At 40.0% G+C, this 25,866-nt stretch overlaps 1 protein-coding gene across 1 annotated transcript in view; it reads right to left on the bottom strand.

Annotated features, from left to right (window-relative positions):
- fam20b (FAM20B glycosaminoglycan xylosylkinase) overlaps positions 1-25,866 on the bottom strand; it is a 151,959-nt gene that overhangs the window by 10,004 nt on the left and 116,089 nt on the right. Inside the window, exons 7-8 of the mRNA XM_060917538.1 lie at positions 4,822-5,013; positions 4,689-4,748 (exon numbers count right to left, since the gene is read on the bottom strand). Of these exons, the coding sequence (XP_060773521.1) occupies positions 4,689-4,748; positions 4,822-5,013 (252 nt within the window). The remainder of the gene's footprint in view (positions 1-4,688; positions 4,749-4,821; positions 5,014-25,866) is intronic.

Raw genomic sequence — 25,866 nt, 5'->3', positions numbered from 1 at the left:
TTTGTTTAAAATTTTGAAGACCATTTATCACTTTTGTTTCACTTCACAATTATGTGCTACTCTGTGTTGGTCTATCACATAAAATCTCAATAAAAAACTTAAGTTTGTGGTTGTAAGGTGGAAAAATGTGAAAAAGTTCAAGGGGTATGAATACTTTTGCAAGGCACTGTATATATACACACACGCACACGTGTGTAGATATATATGCGGTTGTATGTATATATGCATGTATGTATACATGTGTGTGACCACACACACACACACACACACACATATATATATACACATACATTATATATATATATATATATATATATATATATATATATATATATACACACATACATTATATATATATACACACACACACTAAAAAGTGTGTGTGTGACCGCGGGGTGGGGGGAGGGGGGTTATGGACGTATGGGAGGGGGTGGGGAAACCTTGCTTTGTTCATATCCTGTTCTATATGGATGTGATTAAGGAGAAAGTTAATACAAAAAGACATCAATACTCTACCTGTCCTTGAGGATCTTGTAAATGCAAATGTACTACAAGCAAAAGATATGTATGTGTTGAATGCCATAATTGATGTCAATAAAAAAATTGATCACAAAAAAAGTGTGTATACATACACACACACACACACACACACACACATATATATATATATATATATATATAAATAAATTTGTGTGTGTATATATAAAAATATAAAAAACAGTGGTCATATATGGTGATCAGTGGATAGCAGCAAAAGAGGACATAAGCCACGCACGTTTTTAAAAAAATAAAATAAAACCCCACACATATATGCACACACAAAATATTATTTTATATATATATATATATATATATATATATATATATATATAAAAAATTTTTTTTTTACACTTGTGTGGCTTGATCTGTCTTGTTCTGCTGCTACAAACCGGTAATTTCCCCACTGTGGTCTAATAAAGGTCTTCTTATCTTATGAAACTGAACAGGCTTAATGTTGAGCAATATAAAAAATTTATTCCACAAAATTTGAATGAGAAATTCAAAAAGGTATGTGGATTCCATGAACGTTTTCAGAAAATTTCAATATGCGCGCCACCTGAGACACACACAGCCTTCTTTGAACTTTTTGTTCCGTGTCCAAATCTGCATTGCAGTTGGTGCATTTTTAGAGAATTCTCTCATTAATGCACGATGTACAGTCTTATTCGACTGTGTTCGAGCATACTCTAACACACAAAATGCCTTTTCTTTTCCAGTGAATGGCATTTCTATACCTAAAAAGTTAAAAACAAAAAACATTCAACAAAATTTTGATCTTTTTCCACACATGCTGTTGAAATTTGAGGTCAATTGAACGAGAATTGGCAAAGTTATTACCATGGGGGTGATCAGAATCACTTGGTCCAGTGCATACCAATCGATCTGAGTCAGCATTGCAAGAAAAGTCCCACATACCATTTTTCCATTTCATGACTCACTGTCCATTGTCGGGTGGTGTAGTGGTTAGCACTGTCGCCTCACAGCAAGAAGGTCCGGGTTCAAGCCCCGTGGCCGGCGAGGGCCTTTCTGTGCGGAGTTTGCATGTTCTCCCCGTGTCCGCGTGGGTTTCCTCCGGGTGCTCCGGTTTCCCCCACAGTCCAAAGACATGCAGGTTAGGTTAACTGGTGACTCTAAATTGACCGTAGGTGTGAATGTGAGTGTGAATGGTTGTCTGTGTCTATGTGTCAGCCCTGTGATGACCTGGCGACTTGTCCAGGGTGTACCCCGCCTTTCGCCCGTAGTCAGCTGGGATAGGCTCCAGCTTGCCTGCGACCCTGTAGAACAGGATAAAGCGGCTAGAGATCATGAGATGAGACTGTCCATTGTCACAAGATGATTCAAAACGTTATCCATACAATCCACTCATAATATTATTGGTTTGTTAAAATGTTTTTGGTTCAATGAAGAAACACTAGGACCTCAAAAAAATATTTGCCAAACTAAGATTGGAGTTTCATGGCGGAGTCAGAAACTTTAATTACGGTGTTGGCAAAACAGAGCAATGTATCGTTACCTCGAGACTTTGTATTATCTATTATTAAATTTTTTTCTTCTAACCGATTTTCTGCGATTAATTCCAAGAACTGCTTTATACAGAATCTTCATTCAAACTTTGTTGCTTGGTTTTGTCAATGACACCATGTTATTTTCATTTTGATATTCCACTCGCATCCCTCTTTTTATCCATCTATCCATCCATTTTTTTTCCCCTTATAGACTTGAATGGCAAATTTTTCCATGTTCTGGGGAAAACTACCAAGTACTCTGCCTCTCTGCATACCTCCATCACTCCTGTTTTGTCCCCCCCCCCCCCATCCTTCACTTTTAATCTCATTGGCTTCAATTAATTTTTCAAGGCCTAACTGCTCCAAGAGATTAAAAGACAGGACCACTGAAGTTGGTAAACGTTGTGAGGTTGTCATACCTTAGATGAATACAACATTACTTTTTCTCTGCTCCCCTTTCTTTTCATCACTCCGTTTTTCCCATTAGAAACCAATGATTTTACTCATCCTACATCACTTATGGTAGAGTCACAGAACTTGGTATGTGGATTCAGCTACAAAAGCACAGCACTTAACTGCTTTTCATACTAATGATACTCCTCTATCTCAACTTTCTATTCTTTCATTTCAACCTTCCATAGCAGTGGCGGCTGGTAGTCTTTGAAACGGGAGGCTGGTCGGTTACGATATTTCCAGGTTTTAAAAGAAAAAAGAAAAAACATCAATTTTGCCCATACTCTTGCCTCTGATCTGGCTGATTGTTGGCAGGGTCACAAACTGTGAAATAATAGGTTCTTTTGGCCCATTAGCCTACTGTCCAATATACATGATGGTGGTGTTTGGGGGGGGGTATATTTTAACATTTTATATTTTAAAATTGTGGCATGTTGTTTAAAAATGGATCATTATTGAAAGCAGCTCTTTGTCAGGAACCTCAGCAGTAACAGCAGAGTGTTCTGGAATAGGCACAAGCACTGACCTTGGGGAGCCAAACATAGAGCTGGGTGCCACACATTTCATTCAATGACACTTTCCCTATATTTTACTTATTTTGACTGAGAAATGTTTTATTGACAATTTTGATAACCCTTCACTTTTAATCCAGGTCTGTCATGTGAAATGTTCTCGGCTGTGTTTTTGTTTAAAAATGTTTTCCAAATTGTAGCTGTGTTTAATTCATATCCAGAGAAATATATATTCCAATATAATATACTCAGCATAAACATTTTAAATAGATTCTATATTTTTGGTCCATCCATGACATATTACTAAAGTAGCCTATTTACTGTTGTTGATGTGGGTCACTTGCTGTTAGCCAATTCACTTTCTCGTACCAGGAGAGCTGAAAGGAACGAGTATTATTCCCTACCTTTTTCACCAAGTCAGTTTGAGGCGTTGGTCTACCCTGCTCTTTAATTTTAATTTTTTCCTCGAAAGGAAGACTGGCAAATGGCTTCGCCAAAATTAAATCAGCAATGCTTGGCATCCGTGGCAGCTTTCTTGCTAGCTGACTAGCCCCCTCAAGTTCAAGTTCAGTCACTCAAATAAACGAAATTTCTGGAACGAAGATAGCAAACTTGACAACACTATATTTACACTTTATTTACAATGAAAATATATACAAACTAAAAAAGCTGGTAGAAACCGTATGTAATGAATGAAATCGAAATGTAAGCTGATCTCTTACAATACACCACAGCACTTGCGAATCCGCATGGGACTGAACTGAGATTCACCGCTGCCTGTCTATATTTGAAACAAGTTGTCAATCAAAGAAAATATCCGGCCGCTTTCACCAATCACCAGTCTCCTCGCGGAACCTGCCATGTCCCTCCCACTGTGAGGCTCGGAGTCCGTAGGCGGGCATTTTCGCAGTATTTGTCCAATAACCGTCTTGCATTTTGAAATTGAAAAATGCATAGCTCCCAAATGCCATTGAAGTCCACTGAGGCTGGGAGTCCGTGAGACTCCGTGGGGCAGGCGTTTTCGCAGTATTTGTCCAATAATCGTCTTGCATTTTGATATTGAAAAGTGCATAGCTCCCAAATGCCACTGAAGTCCACTGAGGCTGGGCTGCATCGCGCTGTCACGAGGGGGAAAAACTCACGCGCACATTAGGCGAACTAGGGAAAGTTATAACGGAATGATTTCGCGCTGTAGTTGGGTTGAGCACATATATTTCTATGATTCTGGATCTGAAATAGCAATGTTATAAGATTGGCTATAACATAAGCCTAGCGCAATTCATCCTACACGATGTTCCTCATTTTTAGAGGAGGTTGAGCCTCCCTTGCTGTCTTAGAGCAATCGCCCATGTTCCATAGCAATCCAGTGATGTTTGATCCATCTTCTTCATTTATCTTAACGTCATCAGCTTACCCATCTCTAATCTGTGTGTTTAAACTCTGTACAACCCCCCTCTCACTACCACTCTTTTCTGCTCCTTCTCTCCTTCAATCATTATAACCATCCCTCTCCCCAACTATCTATCCTTCTTGAATTTTTAACTTTTTGCGAGCACTAGTATTTCCTTCATGAAATGCAAATCTAGTTTTTAAATTATTAGTTTAGTTATTCAGAGCTTTCAAAAAATTGTGCATGTGCATTCATAGTGATAAGAAAAGTGAGTATTTGGACACTCACATGCAGCACTGATAGAGGGGAGCCAGAATGCTTCTTTCATCTAAAGTTGGGTTCCCGAAACTGCAAACCAAGAACACACATTTATTCCCATTTCAACTTCTACACATTTTTATCCTCTAACTTCTGTCCTCACCTTTTAGCATTGTCCAGCAGAATCAGCATGCTGGCTCCGCCATCGTCTTGGAAACTCTCATAGTGATGCCGATCTGCATTGCCAATGAGGTAATCAAAAACCGATGTGTCAATCACGTCCAAGAGGCGAGGACCAGCATCGTACGGAGGCATCTTCTTCACTGCTTCACAGTAACTCTCATCATACTCCCACCTAACTCAAACACAAAATCAAATATACAAGTTAAAATGCAGCTAAAATGTGTGTGTGTGTGTGTGTGTGTGTGTGTGTGTGTGTGTGTGTGTGTGTGTAGCGCCCATGACTGGTCCAACCCCAAATCAGAAAAAATTGGGACAGTATGTTGAAACTGAAATTAAAACTGAAAATTATTTGCAAATAAACTTTGACCTGTATTGCACAATACATCAGCATATTACATGATGAATTTTAGTGTTTATTTTGAAAAACAACTGTTTAAATTTTGATACTTGCAACACATTTCAAAAAAAGTTGGGATATTAAAGCATTTACCACTTTATAATGTTGTCATTCCTTCCCACAACACTAAAAAGATGTTTAGTGACTGAAGGCACCAAGTCATAAAGCGTTTCAATGTTATTTTGTCCCATTCTTCCTGCAAATACATCTTAAGGTGTGTAACAGTACAGGGTCATCCTTGTCCTATTTTTCATTTCAAGAAAAGTTTTCCCACACATTCTCCATTGGGGACAGGCACCCTCTCCTTCCACAGTCACGCCTTTGCAATGTGTGCAGAACGTGGTTTTGGATTGTCTTGTTGTAATATCCCAGGAATAGATGTCTTGAAGGCAGCGTATGTTGCTCCAAAATCTCAATGTACTTTTCTGCATTTATGCTCCATCACAGAAGTGTAAGTTTGCTTTGCCAAGGACACTGACACAGTCCCATACCATGACGGACCCTGGCTTTTGGACTTGCTGCTGGTAACAGTCTGGATGTTCCTTTTCATCGTTGGTCCAGAGCGCACAGTGTCCATTTCCTATAAAAAAAAAAAAGGCCTGGAATACTGATTCGCCTGACCACAATACACATTTCCACTGTGTGATGGTCCATTCCAGATTGCCTCCGAGCCCAGAGAAATCGACAGCACTTCTGGACACAATTAGCATAATTGTTTTGGGGTGCTATGGGGTGTTGAAGCGTAACTTTTGGACCACGGGCGATTGCTCTAAGACAACGAGGGAGGCTCAGCCTCCTCTAAAAATGACGAACATCGTGTAGGATGAATTGCGCTAGGCTTATGTTATAGCCGACCTTATAACATTGCTATTTCAGATCCAGAATCATAGAAATATATGTGCTCAACCCAACTACAGTGTGAAATCATTCCCTTATAACTTTAATGTGCGCGTGGGTTTTTCCCCCTCGTGACAGCGCAATGCAGCGCAGCCTCAGTGGACTTCAATGGCATTTGGGAGCTCTGCGCTTTCAATCTCAAAATGCAAGACGATTATTGGACAAATACTGCGAAAACGCCCGCCCACGGAGTCTCACGGATTCCCAGCCTCAGTGGACTTCAATGGCATTTGGGAGCTATGCACTTTTCAATCTCAAAATGCAAGACGGTTATTGGACAAATACTGCGAAAACGCCCGCCCACGGACTCTCAGCCTCACATGGGAGGGACATGGCAAAGCTTTCCGCGAGGAGACTGGTGATTGGTGAAAGCGGACGGATATTTTCTTTGATTGACAGCTCGTTTCAACTATAGACAGGCAGCAGTGAATTTCAGTTCAGTCCCATGCGGATTCGCAAGTGCTGTGGTGTATTGTAAGAGATCAGCTTACATTTCGATTTCATTCATTACATACGGTTTCTACCAGCTTTTTTAGTTTGTATATATTTTCATTGTAAATAAAAGTGTAAATATAGTGTTGTCAAGTTTGCTATCTTAGTTCCAGAAATTTCGTTTATTTGAGTGACTGAACTTGAACTTGAGGGGGCTAGTCAGCTAGCAAGAAAGCTGCGCACGGATGCCAAGCATTGCTGATTTAATTTTGGCGAAGCCATTTGCCAGTCTTCCTTTCGAGGAAAAAATTAAAATTAAAGAGCAGGGTAGACCAACGCCTCAAACTGACTTGGTGAAAAAGGTAGGGAATAATACTCGTTCCTTTCAGCTCTCCTGGTACGAGAAAGTGAATTGGCTAACAGCAAGTGACCCACATCAACAACAGTAAATAGGCTACTTTAGTAATATGTCATGGATGGACCAAAAATATAGAATCTATTTAAAATGTTTATGCTGAGTATATTATATTGGAATATATATTTCTCTGGATATGAATTAAACACAGCTACAATTTGGAAAACATTTTTAAACAAAAACACAGCCGAGAACATTTCACACTTAAAAGTGAAGGGTTATCAAAATTGTCAATAAAACATTTCTCAGTCAAAATAAGTAAAATATAGGGAAAGTGTCATTGAATGAAATGTGTGGCACCCAGCTCTACTGCTGAGGTTCCTGACAAAGAGCTGCTTTCAGTAATGATCAATTTTTAAACAACATGCTACAATTTTAAAATATAAAATGTTAAAATATACCCCCCCCCACCACCACCATCATGTATATTGGACAGTAGGCTAATGGGCCAAAAGAACCTGTTATTTCACAGTTTGTGACGCTGCCAACAATCAGCCAGATCAGAGGCAAGATTATGGGCAAAACTGATGATTTTTCTTTTAAAATCTGGAAATATCGTAACCGACCAGCCTCCCCTGTTTGAAAGACTACCAGCCGCCACTGTTTTGGACGTGCATCCACTAGACTCAGAAGGCAGTAACTGTAAGTCCTGCTAAGCCTAAACGCCTATCACACTCTAGCCAAACTCCACCTCCGTCATTAAAACAGGTGCACCCTGAGTAGCCTGACCTTGTGGTCAGGTGAGCAAACGGAGTCACTGGCGCTGGGATGTGGAGTAGCCTCTTCCATCCTAGCTGACGAGCAATCATAAATACAAAAGGTAGAAAAGTCCTGATTCCTCTGCTAGGACTTACCTGTTATTCTCTAAATAGCATTGCGTTGTAATTATATCTAGTATTTATTTAGTAGAACTCATTATTTAGGATTTAATAATTTAAAAGATTCAGCTATCCTCCTGTCGATCAGTGGCAAAATCTGCTCATCTAGTTAAGAATCAGAAGGCAAAATTGAAATCAAATAATTACAGTCATGTTGGTATTGGTACAGTTAATGTGAGAACTGCCAAATGTGAAAGCAAGTTGGCAGAGCATGTTTTACAAATAAAGGCCTTGCAACATGACATATGCTGCATACAGGAGACTCGTATGATAGCAAATGGCGAGACTGAATTCCAAGATCCTGTCCTTAAAGGTTGGAAGGTTGTTTACAGTGGTCTCAAGAGGAAAGTTCAAGCTGGTGTGGCTATAGTAATGGCTCCTCATGTAGAACTCCATGATATAGAGCATATTACTGGGGGTAGGCTAATGCTGGCAAGAATCTCAGTATACGGTGTCAAACTAACCGTAGTCAACTGTTATTGCCCGACTGAGGAATATGCCGCCAAGACTAAGGAAGGCTTCTATAACACACTCTCAGGAGCTTTGAAATCAGCAAAAAGATCACACCTCTCCTTGAAAATAGTAGTCTGTGGTGACTTTGATGCGACTATTGGCCATTATAATAGCTTGGCATGTCAACCCGTACAATGACGATGAACCGACAAGTTTCAATGGCACTAAACTGATTGAAATAGCTGAGAGTAACAGTCTGTTTATCCTGAATACCATGTTTGCAACAAAGACACCGTTCCATCACTGGTCCTTCAAATCTAATCTAGGGTATTATAGGTGACTAGATGACAATAGTAGGGGTGGGTATTTGAATGAATGAATGAATGAATGAATGAATTTATTTATTTCGAACATGTATAAAAATGTATGTAACTATTTATACATACAAAAGAAAGAAAATGAAAAAAGTGACAAAAAAAGAATAAATAAAATAATATAAAGAGCTAATACATTACAATACACCGCACATTGTTCGAAAAAGGAGTGGGAAGAAGTACAATACTTTTTTTAATTTCCCACCCCTTTTTAACTACCCCGAAATCCAAACTACATTAATACACTTATAAAAATATATACCACATATACACTTCATGATTATCCATATAAATATATAATTACAAAAATAAATATATACTACATACCATATCCATATACATATATATATACATATACACATAACTATCTATATAAATATATAATTACAAAAAAAAAATATCTACTACATACTTATCCCTTGGTATTGCCAAGGACCTCACGATACGATACGCATCACGATACTTGAGTCACGATACGATACTGCGATATATTGCGATATTCTACATAGTTCACTGAAAAATGTAAATGCATTAGGCATCTTAAAATCCGAGTTGTATGTACATCAGATGATAGTGATAATTCATGGGACAAACTGAGTCAAAACAATGTAATTCTAATTATCCATGCCATTTTATTGTAACTATACAAGCGCAAGTTACAACATATTTGCAGGAACAACACACTGTCTGGAACACATTGAAAAGTGCAGTGTGCATCTTAGTCTCCCTGAGCACAATTATGAAACAAAGTGCAGTGTGGGTCAGTGTCCACACACTGAAACTGAACTGAAACCTCAGTGAATCACGTTTCTTCTGAACTTTGAGTAAATACTCAAAATAAAATGCAGTGTCTCACACACACTAAAATTAAAAATGCAAAATAAAGTGCAGCTTCTTGCCTTTGGCCTTAAATGACAAAATGAAGTTCACAGTTACAGTAAGTCACACATCACTGAAGTAGATGGGAGGACTTTGGCGCTGTCCAGTGTAGTTTGCTTCGGGTCGGGTTTCGGTGGCTCCGGCTGAGCTAATATGTCGGGGTGGTGTCGTGCTAAGTAAGTTCGCAAGTTTGTTGTGTTACCTGAATATCTAATTGGAGCGAAACAGGATTTGCAAAGTGTGTACTCTTTGTCCAGCTCACTGTTTTTTTTTTTTCTCCTTTCCTTTGGAATCCAAAGTGCCTCCAAACATCTGCCTTAAAGTTCGGCGGCGTCTCTAGGTTTACATTAACAGCCATGCTTGCTTGTTTTTTTTTCCTCACTGCAACCACCGGGAAAAAAAGAGAAGACGAAGAGTGCCTTGCAGTGAGGTAGCGGCACAGCGACACCTTGCGGAGCGGAGGTGCGGAAGTTGTACTGGATTTACAACCCGTCTGAAACATGATTTATTATTTGAAAAAATATCGATATTTAAATTTTGAGTATCGATATTGAATCGGAAGACAAAGTATCGCGATATCGCCGTATCGATAATTTTGCCCACCCCTACATAATAGGTCAATGGAATATTAAACAGGCTGACAAGAACTGCAGGGTCTACCCGAGTGCCAGTACACCCTTTGACTCTGATCATCCAGTAGTAGTGCTAGATGCTATGTTCCCAACTAAGGGTAAACGCTGAAAAATCTTTAAAGGAAAACCTACAGCAGCCAGTCACACCAAACCTGATGTGCAAACACAGACAGTGAAGAAGAAAGAACTGGATATCATAAACAACTTGATGAGCTCTTGGCACAGCCACCATCCCCCTCTTTGCAAGTTGATGCTATCTCGAGACCATGATGTGAAACCACGGATGAGTGAAGATTTCTTGGCCATTATTGAGAAGAGACAGAAGTGTAAGGATCCTGTTGAAGGGAAAGGGCTGTTGACACAAGTCAAGAAACTTCGCCTCAAACTCAAAAGTGCGTACTATAAAGATGAGGCTGATAAGATCAATCTGGCCAGTGAGCAAAGAAACACTGAAGAGGAGCTCCAATTAGCAACGAACTATACAGCATTGTTCAAGTCAAATCGGCTGTTGATCCAAGTTGAGAAATTAGAACAACACTTTGCCCAACACCTGGGTGAGAGGGATTTCAAGACACAGAACTGTCTGATCCTGATAGTTTTCCCACACAGTGGTGCTTGAAACTTTGTGAACCCTTTAGAATTTTCTATTTTTCTGCAAAAATATGACCTAAAACAACATCAGATTTTCACACAAGTCCTAAAAGTAGATAAAGAGAACCCAGCTAAACAAATGAGACAAAAATATTATACTCGGTCATTTATTTATTGAGGAAAATGATCCAATATTACATATCTGTGAGTGGCAAAAGTATGTGAACCTTTGCTTTCAGTATCTGGTGTGACCCCCTTGTGCAGCAATAACTGAACTAAACGTTTCCGGTAACTGTTCATCAGTCCTGCACACCGGCTTGGAGGAATTTTAGCCCATTCCTCCGTACAGAACAGCTTCAACTCTGGGATGTTGGTGGGTTTCCTCACATGAACTGCTCGCTTCAGGTCCTTCCACAACATTTCCATTGGATTAAGGTCAGGACTTTGACTTGGCCATTCCAAAACATTAACTTTATTCTTCTTTAACCATTCTTTGGTAGAACGACTTGTGTGCTTGGGGTCATTGTCTTGCTGCATGACCCACCTTCTCTTGAGATTCAGTTCTTGGACAGATGTCCTGACATTTTCCTTTAGAATTCGCTGGTATAATTCAGAATTCATTGTTCCATCAATGATGGCAAGCCGTCCTGGCCCAGATGCAGCAAAACAGGCCCAAACCATGATACTACTACCACCCATGTTTCACAGAAGGGATAAGGTTCTAATGCTGGAATGCAGGGTTTTCCTTTCTCCAAACATAATGCTTCTCATTTAAACCAAAAAGTTCTATTTTGGCCTCATCCGTCCACAAAACATTTTTCCAACAGCCTTCTGGCTTGTCCACGTGATCTTTAGCAAACTGCAGACGAGCAGCAATATTCTTTTTGGAGAGCAATGGCTTTCTCCTTGCAACCCTGCCATGCACACCATTGTTGTTCAGTGTTCTCCTGATGGTGGACTCATGAACATTAGCCAATGTGAGAGAGGCCTTCAGTTGCTTAGAAGTTACCCTGGGGTCCTTTGTGACCTCGCTGACTATTACACACCTTGCTCTTGGAGTGATCTTTGTTGGTCGACCACTCCTGGGGAGGGTAACAATGGTCTTGAATTTCCTCCATTTGTACACAATCTGCCTGACTATGGATTGGTGGAGTCCAAACTCTTTAGAGATGGTTTTGTAACCTTTTCCAGCCTGATGAGCAACAACGCTTTTTCTGAGGTCCTCAGAAATCTCCTTTGCTCGTGCCATGATGCACTTCCACAAACATGTGTTGTGAAGATTAGACTTTGATAGATCCCTGTTCTTTAAATAAAACAGGGTGCCCACTCACACCTGATTGTCATCCCACTGATTGACAACACCGGACTCTAATTTCACCTTCACGTTAACTGCTAATCCTAGAGGTTCATATACTTTTGCCACTCACAGATACATAATACTGGATCATTTTCCTCAATAAATAAATGACAGAGTAGAATATTTTGGTCTCATTTGTTTAACTGGGTTCTCTTTATCTACTTTTAGGACTTGAGTGAAAATCTGATGTTGTTTTAGGTCATATTTATGCAGAAATATAGAAAATTCTAAAGGGTTCACAAACTTTCAATCATCACTGTATCATTCTGCCCAAAGACCTCGACCTAACTGATGAGACCCCACCTGAAGTATCAGAGCTGGAAGATTGTATGACAAAGCTCAAGAATGGTAAATGTCAAGGAACTGACAGGATCTCTAGTGAACAACTCAAATATTCAGACTCCTAGAGGCTTCTTTTGTATCTGCTTATGTTGATGGGATTGATCTGGGAATGGGCCAAGATTCCAAGTACCTGGCTCCTATTCCTCCATCATGTGCCTTTACAAAAAGGGCCTGAAATCTCTCACTGACAACTATCGTGGTTTGTCCATCATTGCCATGATCTCCAAGGTTGCTATCCATGATAATTGTCCAGAGATTTCCGATCACTTACAAGAGTATCCTGATGCTGACACAATTCGGATTTAGAAAGAACCGGTCAACTGTTGATGCCATTTTTATTATTAAGCACATATTAGAGAGAGAAAAACAACCTCTCCATCTGTGCTTTACAGACCTAAAGGCAGCCTATGATTGGATTCCTCGTGAGGCACTCTTTCGAGTCCTGGAGAGCCGCCTCCATGGCTCAAAGCTTATTTCTATCCTTAAGGCTTTGTATACAGGCACAAAGGCCTGCATTAAGAATACTGGACGGTATTTCAGTACATTTGTCGGATGTTGACAAGGTGCACCGGAAAGTCCCATTCTCTAACATTTACATGGACTTTGTAATGCATTGTGCCAAACATGAAATATCCCGGCTGTTTCCTGATACTGGAGCACAAATAGAGTACGTTATCCCAATTGAAGTGTCACCTCGTAACCTCCGCACTGATGTGTTGCATGGTGTAATAAGGGTGTCAGTGTTGATGTATGCAGATGACATTGTGGTATTCTCTGAAAATCTGGATGAGCTGAGAAAGGTCCTCAAAATATACGACAACACATTCCTGAGATTTGGCCTACAAATGTCCTATAAGAAAACCGAAACTATGGCTTTTATAACGTAGAAGAAAGTGTTAAGGAGGAGGGAAGCTTGCTTTCGATTAATGGCATGGCAATAAAGTAAGTTCAAATACCTGGGCCACCTGATCTCTAATACCAACAATAAGTCATCTGACTTTCTACACCACAGAATCTCATCAGTGTTCAAGAAATGGACCGAGCACATCCTCACTGATTGTGAGATTTATCTTAACACTCGAATGAAAATCCTGACAGTCTGTATCCGTCCAGGCTTACTTTATAGTGTGCAGGCATCGCATCTTACCAAGGTGGAACTGAACAGGATTGAGGTGGTTTGGAACAATTTTCTAAGGAAAATGGTGGCAGGTGGATTTGCCCATAAGAATGTACCACAACCATCTGGAAAACACAAGGTGGGGAAACAAGCAAAAAACCTCAGTAGAAGGGGAGCTTGATTGGGCCGATAAGATACCTAATGCCGGGGTGCATGAAATTACCCAATCACAATTTCAGACTTTTGCCAAGTACAACATTTGAAATATATAGCCCATATATATATATATATATATATATATATATATATATATATATATATATATATATATACACACACACACACACACACACTGAGTGCAGAATTATTAGGCAAGTTGTATTTTTGAGGATTAGTTTTATTACTGAACAACAACTGTTCTCAATCAACCAAAGACTCATAAATATCAAAGCTGAATATGTATGGAAGTTAGAGTGGGGTGTTTTTAGTTTTGGCCATTTTAGGAGAATGTGTTCAGGTAACTTTCACTGTGCAGAATTATTAGGCAACTTAATAAAAACCAAATATGTAGCCATTTCACTTATTTATTTTCACCAGGTACACTGATATGACTACTCCAGATTTGCAAATAAACATATCTGACATTCAAACACAAAACAAAAACAAATCAGTGACCAATATAGCCACCCTTCTTCATGAGGACACTCAAAAGCCTTCCATCCATAGATTCTGTCAATTTCTTTATCTGTTCACGACCAACATTGTGTGCAGCAGCAACCACGGCCTCCCAGACGCTGTTCAGAGAGGTGTACTGTTTTCCCTCTTTGTAGACCTCACCTTTTATAATGGACCACAGGTTCTCTATGGGGTTTAGGTCAGGTGAACAAGGGGGCCATGTCATTATTTTTTCACCTTTCAGACCTTTACTGGCTAGCCACGCAGTGGAGTATTTGGACGCATGAGATGGAGCATTATCCTGCATGAAAATCATGTTGTTCTTGAAAGATGCTGACTTTTTCCTATACCACTGCTTGAAGAAGGTTTCTTCCAGGAACTGGCAGTAGGTCTGGGAGTTGAGTTTGAGTCCATCCTCAACTCAAAAAGGTCCAACAAGCTCGTCTTTGATGATACCAGCCCATAGCAGTACTCCACCTCCACCTTGCTGGCGTCTGAGTCGGAGTGGAGCTCTGTGCCCATTACTGATCCAGCCACAGGCCCATCCATCTGGCCCATCAAGAGTCACTCTCATCTCATCAGACCACAGCACCTTAGAAAAATCAGTCTTAAGATATTTCTTGGCCCAGTCTTGACGTTTTATCTTGTGTGCCTTACTCAGTGGTGGTCGTTTTTCAGCCTTCCTTACCTTGGCCATGTCCCTCAGTATTGCACACCTTGTACTCTTTGACACTCCAGGAATGTTGCAACTCTGGAATATGGCAGAACTGGATGCTAATGGCTGCTTGTTAGCTTCACGCTTGATTTTCCGCAGATCATGTGCAGTTATTTTGCGCCTTTTTTTTCCCCACACGCTTCTTTCGACTATTTGCAATGAAACGTTTGATTGTTCGGTGATCACGTTTCAACATCTTCGCAATTTCAAGAGTGCTGCATCCGTCTGCAAGACATCTCACAATTTTAGACTTTTCAAAGTCTGTCAGATCTCTCTTCTGACCCATTTTGCCAGAGGAAAAGAGGTTGCCTAATAATTATGCACACCTGATATAGGGTGTTGATGTCATTAGACCACACCCCCTCTCATTACACAGATGCACAGCACCTGATATACTTAATTGGTAGTAGGCTTTCAAGCCTAAACAGCTTGAAGTGGGACAACATGCATTAAAAGGATGTTGTGGTCAAAATACTCACTTGCCTAATAATTCTGCACTCAGTGTATATCTGTGGTTGGTAGAAGAGAGCAACTGGACTTGCTTGAAAAGTCTTGAAGACGATTCGCCTCTCGTCTGAAAGGCATCCTCAGTTCTGTCTGTCTAATAGGGAGTATCAAGTATTTATCCTCTCATGGATCATCATAGAATCCGAATCAGAATGCTGATGGCTGCATTGTAGGTGGCTGATAGATGTCATAGACACCCACCTCTGTTCAGTGATGGTCGTTCCAGGTTGACAAAAATGAACGATGCTCTCTGGCTAAGATGTCTGCCAGTTTTCTGGAAGTCCTCTCATACTCCCGCACCAGTCGAAGGGAACTCATCCCAAAGTGCGTAGAAACATATCTGTGAAGATACTCAGTCATCCAGGTACATAGTAATCTGTGGTTGGTACGGTAGAAGAGAGCAACCAGTTGCTCTCTTCTACCAACCACAGATTACTATGTACCTGGATGACTGAGTATCTTCACAGATATACATGTATATATTTCTTTGAGGAACATTCTTTCAACATTTCAATAATTTTCTCACTCATTTGATGGCAAACTGGAGATCCTCGGCCCATCTTTGCTCCTCAAAGACTAGGCCTGGATGCCGATTTTGTACTAAATCATGATCACTTGTTGACATCACCTGTTTCAAATCACATTATTTAATTGTTTTACCTCATTACTAAATCAGACAAAAACAGACACCCAAAAAAAAAAAATCCACAAAATAGCAGTGTACAGTCTTCGCTGCTAGAATGGCACAACAACAGGATTTGGTCAATCTGACTCAGCTTCCACCTACCCCTAATTCTGGCTCACCATGTTGTCTACTGCCTTGTTATGGGAAAGGTCTACACTCTTGCAAGGAACTGGCTGTAATGTACTAATACAGTAGGGAGCAAACTCATGTGGACTACATTGTGCAACTCTGCATGTCTTTTGATCTCCTCAAAGTATTATAAGCGTGAACTAGACATAACTACTGGCATAACAGTGAACCAGACATAACTGTGGCTCAACAATAACGACATTCACCCTAAAGGAAGTCACTGACTAGTCATCAGTGACCATTTGCCTGTATTTATTGTCCATCACTGTAATTACCGGAAATCTAAGGATATGAATCAGCTGAAATACACCCCCGATTCCAAAAAAGTTGGGACAAAGTACAAATCTCATCTCATCTCATTATCTCTAGCCACTTTATCCTGTTCTACAGGGTCGCAGGCAAGCTGGAGCCTATCCCAGCTGACGACGGGTGAAAGGCGGGGTACACCCTGGACAAGTCGCCAGGTCATCACAGGGCTGACGCATAGACACAGACAGCCATTCACACTCACATTCACACCTACGGTCAGTTTAGAGTCACCAGTTAACCTAACCTGCATGTCTTTGGACTGTCGGGGAAACCGGAGCACCCGGAGGAAACCCACGCGGACATGGGGAGAACTTGCAAACTCCGCACAGAAAGGCCCTCGCCGGCCACAGGGCTCGAACCCGGACCTTCTTGCTGTGAGGTGACAGCGCTAACCACTACACCACCGTGCCACCCTCAAAGTACAAATTGTAAATAAAAACGGAATGCAATGATCATGGATGCAAATGGCGCGCCTTTTGGCGGATGCCACCTTTTTCACGGCTGTCTGGGGGACTTGTGTGAATCGTGCAGATCCGATGAGGGTTTTTTTTTTTTTTTTTTTTGGGGGGGGGGGGGGGGGGGGGGGTCGTTGGAGTGTCTGATTATAATTTCATCAAATTAAATTCTGTATTAAAATTACTAAATAAGCAAATGCCGTTATGGTCCATGAAACATAGGAAGTATAAGTATGAGAAGAAAACAATAAATCAGAAAGCTGCGCACGTAAAGCCAATTGGCTGCGTGCCATTATCAGCTGCTGGCTCCACTTCACTGCACGCACAAGGATTTCCCATCAGTAACTTACCTTGGACTGTAATTTTAATACAGAATTTACTTTGATGGGGGGCGTCGTGGCTCGGGTGGATAAGGCGCCATACCATAAATCCGGGGACCCGGGTTCGATCCCTCCCCGTCTCTCTCTCCCGCTCATTTCCTGTCTCTATACTGTCCTATCCAATAAAGGTGAAAAAAGCCCAAAAAAAATCTTAAAAAAAAAAAAAAAAAAGAATTTACTTTGATGAAATTATAATCAGACACTCCAACACCCCCCCCCCCCCCAAAAAAAAAAAAAAAAAACCTCATCGGATCTGCACGATTCACACAAGTCCCCCAGACAGCCGTGAAAAAGGCGGCATCCGCCAAAAGGCGCGCCGTTTGCATCCATGAATGATGTGGAAGTTTCAAAATTCCATATTTTATTCAGAATAGAACATAGATGACATATCAAATGTTTAAACTGAGAAAATGTATCATTTAAAGAGAAAAATTAGGTGATTTTAAATTTCATAACAACAACACATCTCAAAAAAGTTGGGACAAGGCCATGTTTACCACTGTGAGACATCCCCTTTTCTCTTTACAACAGTCTGTAAACGTCTGGGGACTGAGGAGACAAGTTGCTCAAGTTTATTTATTTATTTATTTTGAGGATAACCCCTTGAGATGTGGCATCTCATTTTCAAGGGGGTCCTAATGACAATACCAAAAAAGAAAAACAGGACTTAAATACACACATTAAACATATACACAATAGACATATACACATAAACACACTCACACACTTACCAACGTTGCTCTGTTGCTCTCCAAACTACTCCACTACCCCCACCCAGCATACTACAATAATGTCATTTATATACGGTATCAAGTTTAGGGATAGGAATGTTAACCCATTCTTGTCTAATGTAGGATTCTAGTTGCTCAACTGTCTTAGGTCTTTTTTGTCGTATCTTCCGTTTTATGATGCGCCAAATGTTTTCTATGGGTGAAAGATCTGGACTGCAGGCTGGCCAGTTCAGTACCCGGACCCTTCTTCTACGCAGCCATGATGCTGTAATTGATGCAGTATGTGGTTTGGCATCGTCATGTTGGAAAATGCAAGGTCTTCCCTGAAAGAGACGTCGTCTGGATGGGAGCATATGTTGCTCTAGAACCTGGATATACCTTTCAGCATTGATGGTGTCTTTCCAGATGTGTAAGCTGCCCATGCCACACGCACTAATGCAACCCCATACCATCAGAGATGCAGGCTTCTGAACTGAGCGCTGATAACAACTTGGGTCGTCCTTCTCCTCTTTAGTCCGAATGACACGGCATCCCTGATTTCCATAAAGAACTTCAAATTTTGATTCGTCTGACCACAGAACAGTTTTCCACTTTGCCACAGTCCATTTTAAATGAGCCTTGGCCCAGAGAAGACGTCTGCGCTTCTGGATCGTGTTTAGATACGGCTTCTTCTTTGAACTATAGAGTTTTAGCTGGCAACGGCGGATGACACGGTGAATTGTGCTCACAGATAATGTTCTCTAGAAATATTCCTGAGCCCATTTTGTGATTTCCAATACAGAAGCATGCCTGTATGTGATGCAGTGCCGTCTAAGGGCCCGAAGATCACGGGCACCCAGTGTGGTTTTCCGGCCTTGACCCTTGCGCACAGAGATTCTTCCAGATTCTCTGAATCTTTTGATGATGATATTATGCACTGTAGATGATGATATGTTCAAAACTCTTTGCAATTTTACACTGTCAAACTCCTTTCTGATATTGTGCCACTATTTGTTGGCGCAGAGTTAGGGGGATTGGTGATCCTCTTCCCATCTTTACTTCTGAGAGCCGCTGCCACTCCAAGATGCTCTTTTTATACCCAGTCATGTTAATGACCTATTGCCAATTGACCTAATGAGTTGCAATTTGGTCCTCCAGCTGTTCCTTTTTTGTACCTTTAACTTTTCCAGCCTCTTATTGCCATCCCAACTCTTTTTGAGATGTGTTGCTGTCATGAAATTTCAAATAAGCCAATATTTGGCATGAAATTCAAAATATCTCACTTTCGACATTTGATATGTTGTCTATGTTCCATCGTGAATACAATATCAGTTTTTGAGATTTGTAAATTATTGCATTCCGTTTTTATTTACAATTTGTACTTTGTCCCAACTTTTTTGGAATCGGGGCTGTACAAACGGGTAATAACCGAAGAAACATAAGGACACTTGAGAGTGAATTTACTTAAACAGAACTGGAAAGTAGTAAATGAGGAAGAAGATATTGACAAAGCATACAGTGGTTTTCTAAATATCTTTAAAAAACACTGTATGATAAAACCTGTCCTGTAAGGAAATACAATGATGGACAAAAACAAGCAAATGGTCCATGGATCACCAAAGGATTAAAAAATGCCTGTAAAAAAAAGAAAAAAAAGAAAAAAAAAAAAGAACACGCTGTATAGACAATTCATAAAAAAAAAGAACCTTAGAGGCAGAAATTAAATATAAAAAATACAAGAATAAATTAACCAGCATTATGAGGACATGTAAGAAGGAATATTATAATAAATTATTAGATAGTAATAAAAATAACATGAAGGGGCTATGGAAATGTACTGAATAGTATTATTAGGAATGGAGCTAAAAACAAAAACACAAGCTACCCTGATCATTATATTGAGAATGACAGATCAATAAATAATATGGAAGAAGTGGTAAATGGTTTTAATAGATTCTTTGTAAATGTGGGACCAGATCTGGCAGAAAAGATTCAGGATACAGACACACCTGGAGGGGCGGAGGCTGCTCGATGGGAGAGAAATCCTAAATCTATATTCGTTGGTGCAGTTCGCATAAAAGAGGTCATAGACGTTGTAAGGAGAAGTGAAAGTAAAACCTCCACTGACTGGAATGATATGAGTTTAATAAAAAGTTATTGAAGAAATTGCAGAACCATTTACTCACATATGTAATATGTCTTTTCAATCTGGTAAGTTTCCAAACAACATGAAAATAGCTCAAGTTATACCTTTATATAAATGTGGGGATAGACACCATTACACAAATTACAGGCCAGTTTCTTTACTTTCTCAGTTCTCCAAGATCCTCGAAAAACTGTTCACAGCAAAACTAGACAACTTCATTGAAAAATACAAACTTTTAGCTGACAGTCAATACGGATTCCGGAAAGACAGATCAACAACCCTGGCATTAATGGAACTTATCGAGAAAATCACAAATGGTATAGACAATAAAAAACATGTTATGGGAATTTTCATAGAGCTAAAGAAAGCATTTGACACAATAAATCACGACATTCTATTCAACAAATTAGAGAGGTATGGTATCAGAGGGGTTGGTTTGGACTGGGTGAGGAGCTACTTAAGCAACAGGCAGCAATTTGTAAAAATTGGAGATCACACATCTGATTATTGCCCATAACATGTGGAGTACCACAAGGGTCTGTCTTAGGTCCTAAACTGTTTATATTGTACATTAATGACTTATGTAATCTATCATGTATAATGAAATGCATTTTATTTGCCGATGATACAAACATCTTTTGCGCCGGGGACAATGCACAGCAGCTTATGGAAACAATCACAACCGAAATGAATAAATTAAAAAGGTGGTTTAATGTAAACAAATTGTCATTGAATTTGAGTAAAACAAAGATTATGTTATTTGGAAAATACAAGTCGAACCCTCAAGTTGAACTGAAAATTGACAACATAACCATAGAAAGAGTTTTCTGGGTGTGATTGTTGATCATAAAATCTGCTGGAAACCACATATTAATCAATCATGTTAAAGCAAAAATAGCAAAGATTACTGCAATTTTGGGGAACTCAAGACACACTACATACATAAATACATACATAAATCACTACATACTCTGTATAATGCACTCGTACTTCCATATCTGAGCTACTGTGTGGAGATATGGGGTAATACCTACAAATCTAACCTGCAGCCGTTATGCACATTACAAAAAAGAGCAATAACAATAGTCAATAATACGGGATGTCTTGAGCATACAAATGCATTATTCGTAAAAGGACACACTCTGAAATTCACGGATCTGGTTAAACACAAGACTGCACAAATTATGTATAAAGCAAGACATAACCTTCTTCCGGGTGAGGTACAAAATATATTTATGGAAAGGCAGGGTGGGTATAACCTGAGAGGGGAAATTAATTTTTAGAGAGTAAATGTTAGAACAACTATGAAAAGTATGTGCATAACAGTCTGTGGGGTGCAATTGTGGAATGGTCTGGATAATGAACTCAAAAATAGCACCAACATAAAACTGTTTAAAAAATTATATAAAAACATGTTACTAAAAATATATGAGAATGAGGACAGGCAGACTATATACAGTGGTGATTGAAAGTTTGTGAACCCTTTAGAATTTTCTATTTTTCTGCATAAATATGACCTAAAAAAAATCATCAGATTTTCACACAAGTCCTAAAAGTAGATAAAGAGAACCTAGTTAAACAAATGAGACAAAAATATTATACTTGGTCATTTATTTATTGAGGAAAATGATCCAATATTACATATCTGTGAGTGGCAAAAGTATGTGAACCTCTAGGATTAGCAGTTAATTTGAAGGTGAAATTAGAGTCAGGTGTTTTCAATCAATGGGATGACAATCAGGTGTGAGTGGGCACCCTGTTTTATTTAAAGAACAGGGATCTATCAAAGTCTGATCTTCACAACACGTTTGTGGAAGTGTATCATGGCACGAACAAAGGAGATTTCTGAGGACCTCAGAAAAAGCGTTGTTGATGCTCATCAGGCTGGAAAAGGTTACAAAACCATCTCTAAAGAGTTTGGACTCCACTAATCCACAGTCAGACAGATTGTGTACAAATGGAGGAAATTCACGACCATTGTTACCCTCCCCAGGAGTGGTCGACCAACAAAGGTCACTCCAAGAGCAAGGCGTGTAATAGTCAGCAAGGCCACAAAGGACCCCAGGGTAACTTCTAAGCAACTGAAGGCCTCTCTCACATTGGTTAATGCTAATGTTCAAGAGTCTACATCCACATGACGAGATTTTTTTTTTTTAAATATCGCGTCCACATGGGCAACGGATCAGTAAAATATCAGGTACATATGGCAACGCAACGCTTGCTGAAAACGATGGAATACACATGCCACACCTCTGCGTGCGCTGTAAGACGGTCCCATCGGAAACACCAGAACAATAGAAGAAGTAGGACGCATGCGCATAAACCCCTTCTTCTGTAGCATCAGCCACAAAGTTTTGATTATTAATCAGTAGCGTAAAATAGTATCTGTTGTCTAAGACACTTATTTATATTTCATATTAAAATGTCTATGTAAATTAATACATAGAAAGCCTGACCAGGTGCTGAACGTTCTTCTGCCTTCACTTTAAGAGAAATTCAGGGCGAGCATGAGCCTAGGTTCTTCCCTGTCACTCACCCTGTCACTGTCACACGCACACACCTTCTCACTACCTATCCTATAGATATAGTCCCTTTAAATCACGTGCTCGTTTTTTGAATGGAGACGCGGAAAGAGGAATGAACGGGGTTAGATGGAAGCCGGTACGCCAACATTCTGATATCCTCCAGAATTCTTTAATGGTCCGGAATAAATTGAATGCTACACGTTGATGGATTACTTTGTTCTTCTACGCCCTTTTTGAGGAATGTATTGTCGGACTTAAGCCAACATCTGAAGAGGTGAGATCGCTCCTTTTTTTTCCCTATTTTTGCTGGCGGGATTGTTTTTGTTAAGCGCACGGGCGGTGCGCGGTTTTGGTTATACTGCTTCTGCAGTGTTTGGACTAAAGACTCTGCCCTAAGGGCTATTCTCTCACTCTCTCTCTCACTTTGCACCATTACACAATAAATATTCACAGTGGAAATATTTTGTAAGCACGTTTCATGAACCAAGTTATAGGATTTGTTGACAACTCGCATCGAGTTTGTTACACTTCTACCCAAGCACTCACAGTCATGTGGTTGTGACATCATCGTAAACAAATCCGTTCTACTCATCCAGACGACTTCGCAACGATGCCGTTGCCAGATTTTTCCACTCTGGAACCTGTTCTCAAAAGATTTCGTTTTGGGGCACCCAAAACGCCGGTGCCGTGTGGACGCCAGGTCGAAACGATAAACAATTTTATCAGATTCACCTGAATCCGTTGCCGTGTGGACAGGGCCTGAAGGCCTCTCTCACGTTGGCTAATGTTAACGTTCATGAGTCCACCATCAGGAGAACACTGAACAACAATGGTGTGCATGGCAGGGTTGCAAGGAGAAAGCCACTGCTCTCCAAAAAGAACATTGCTGCTCGTCTGCAGTTTGCTAAAGATCATGTGGACAAGTCAGAAGGCTATTGGAAAAATGTTTTGTGGACGGATGAGACCAAAATAGAACTTTTTGGTTTAAATGAGAAGCGTTATGTTTGGAGAAAGGAAAACACTACATTCCAGCATAAGAACCTTATCCCATCTGTGAAACATGATGGTGGTAGTATCATGGTTTGGGCCCGTTTTGCTGCATCTGGGCCGTCCCGTCAATGATGGCAATCGTCCTGGCTTGCCATCATTGATAGAACAATGAATTTTGAATTATACCAGCGAATTCTAAAGGAAAATGTCAGGACATCTGTCCATGAACTGAATCTCAAGAGAAGGTGAGTCATGCAGCAAGACAACGACCCTAAGCACACAAGTCGTTCTACCAAAGAATGGTTAAAGAAGAATAAAGTTAATGTTTTGGAATGGCCAAGTCAAAGTCCTGACCTTAATCCAATGGAAATGTTGTGGAAGGACCTGAAGCGAGCAGTTCATGTGAGGAAACCCACCAACATCCCAGAGTTGAAGCTGTTCTGTACAGAGGAATGGGCTAAAATTCCTCCAAGCAGGTGTGCAGGACTGATCAACAGTTACCAGAAACGTTTAGTTGTAGTTATTGCTGCAAAAGGGGGTCACAGCACATTAAACGTAGGCAATATAGTCATACTTCCACAGTCTGAAGTTATCTCAGATCATTATCTCATCTCATTCAAACTATGTCTGAGTAATAATATATGCACCTCACCACGCTACTGTATTAAACGTACTTTCACGTCAACTACTGCACAGAGCTTTATAAATGATCTCCCAGAGCTGTCAACTTTGATTGGGTCACTGTCAGCCCCTGCAGAACTTGATCAGGCAACTGAATGCTTAGAGTCAACATTCCGCCATACTTTAGATAATGTAGCTCCTCTAAAAAGGAAAATGATCAGAGACAAAAAATTAGCACCCTGGTATAATGATGACACTCGCACATTAAAACAGACCACTCGAAAATTGGAACGTAAATGGCGTCAAACAAAATTGGTAGTGTTCAAATTAGCTTGGAAGGAGAGCTTCCTGAAGTACAGAAAAACTCTTAGTGCTGCGAGATCAACATATCTCTCCTCCCTAATAGAAGATAACAAAAATAATCCTAGATTCCTATTTAATACTGTAGCAAAATTAACCAGGAATAAGTCCACTATCGACACATGCACACCTGCAGTATGTAGTAGCAACGACTTCATGAATTTTTTTAATGACAAAATTGAGAATATCCAACAAAAAAATTCAAACTACTAATTTAAGGTCAGACATTGAAAGTGACCTTGTAGTTAACTATATAACTGTATCGGATCATCAGTTAGAATGTTTTACTCCCCTAAAAGAAACTGAATTACTTTCATTAATCTCTACATCAAAAGCCTCAACTTGCGTACTAGATCCCTTACCTACACATCTATTCAAACAGATAATGCCTGGAGTAATTGAACCGCTTCTAAAAATAATAAATTCTTCTCTTATGATTGGCTATGTACCCAAATCCTTTAAACTAGCAGTTATCAAACCCCTGATTAAAAAACCTGACCTTGATCCCTGTCAGCTGTCCAATTATCGGCCAATATCAAACCTCCCCTTTATCTCCAAGATCCTTGAAAAAGCTGTGGCACAGCAGTTATGCTCTTATTTACATAGGAATAACATCCATGAAATGTATCAGTCAGGATTTAGACCTCATCATAGCACAGAGACAGCACTGGTTAAAGTAGTAAACGACCTACTGTTGGCGTCTGATCAGGGCTGTGTCTCGCTACTTGTGTTGCTTGACCTTAGTGCTGCATTTGATACCATTGATCATTCCATTCTTCTGGATAGACTAGAAAATGTTGTGGGAGTTAAGGGAATGGCCCTCTCCTGGCTCAGGTCTTATCTAACTGATCGTTATCAGTATGTTGATATAAATGGTGATATTTCTAGACGTACCGAGGTAAAGTTTGGTGTTCCACAAGGTTCTGTCTTGGGTCCACTGCTTTTTTCTCTATATATGTTACCTCTGGGCGATATTATTCGTAAACATTGTATTAGTTTCCACTCTTATGCTGATGACACACAGTTGTATGTCTCTGCAAAACCTGATGAGAGA

Source organism: Neoarius graeffei, chromosome 3 (assembly GCF_027579695.1).
Source record: "Neoarius graeffei isolate fNeoGra1 chromosome 3, fNeoGra1.pri, whole genome shotgun sequence".
In the NCBI taxonomy this organism is placed as follows: Eukaryota; Metazoa; Chordata; class Actinopteri; order Siluriformes; family Ariidae; genus Neoarius; species Neoarius graeffei.
The sequence above is the reverse complement of the archived record's forward strand: the minus strand, read 5'-3'. Positions and strand labels throughout refer to the sequence as shown.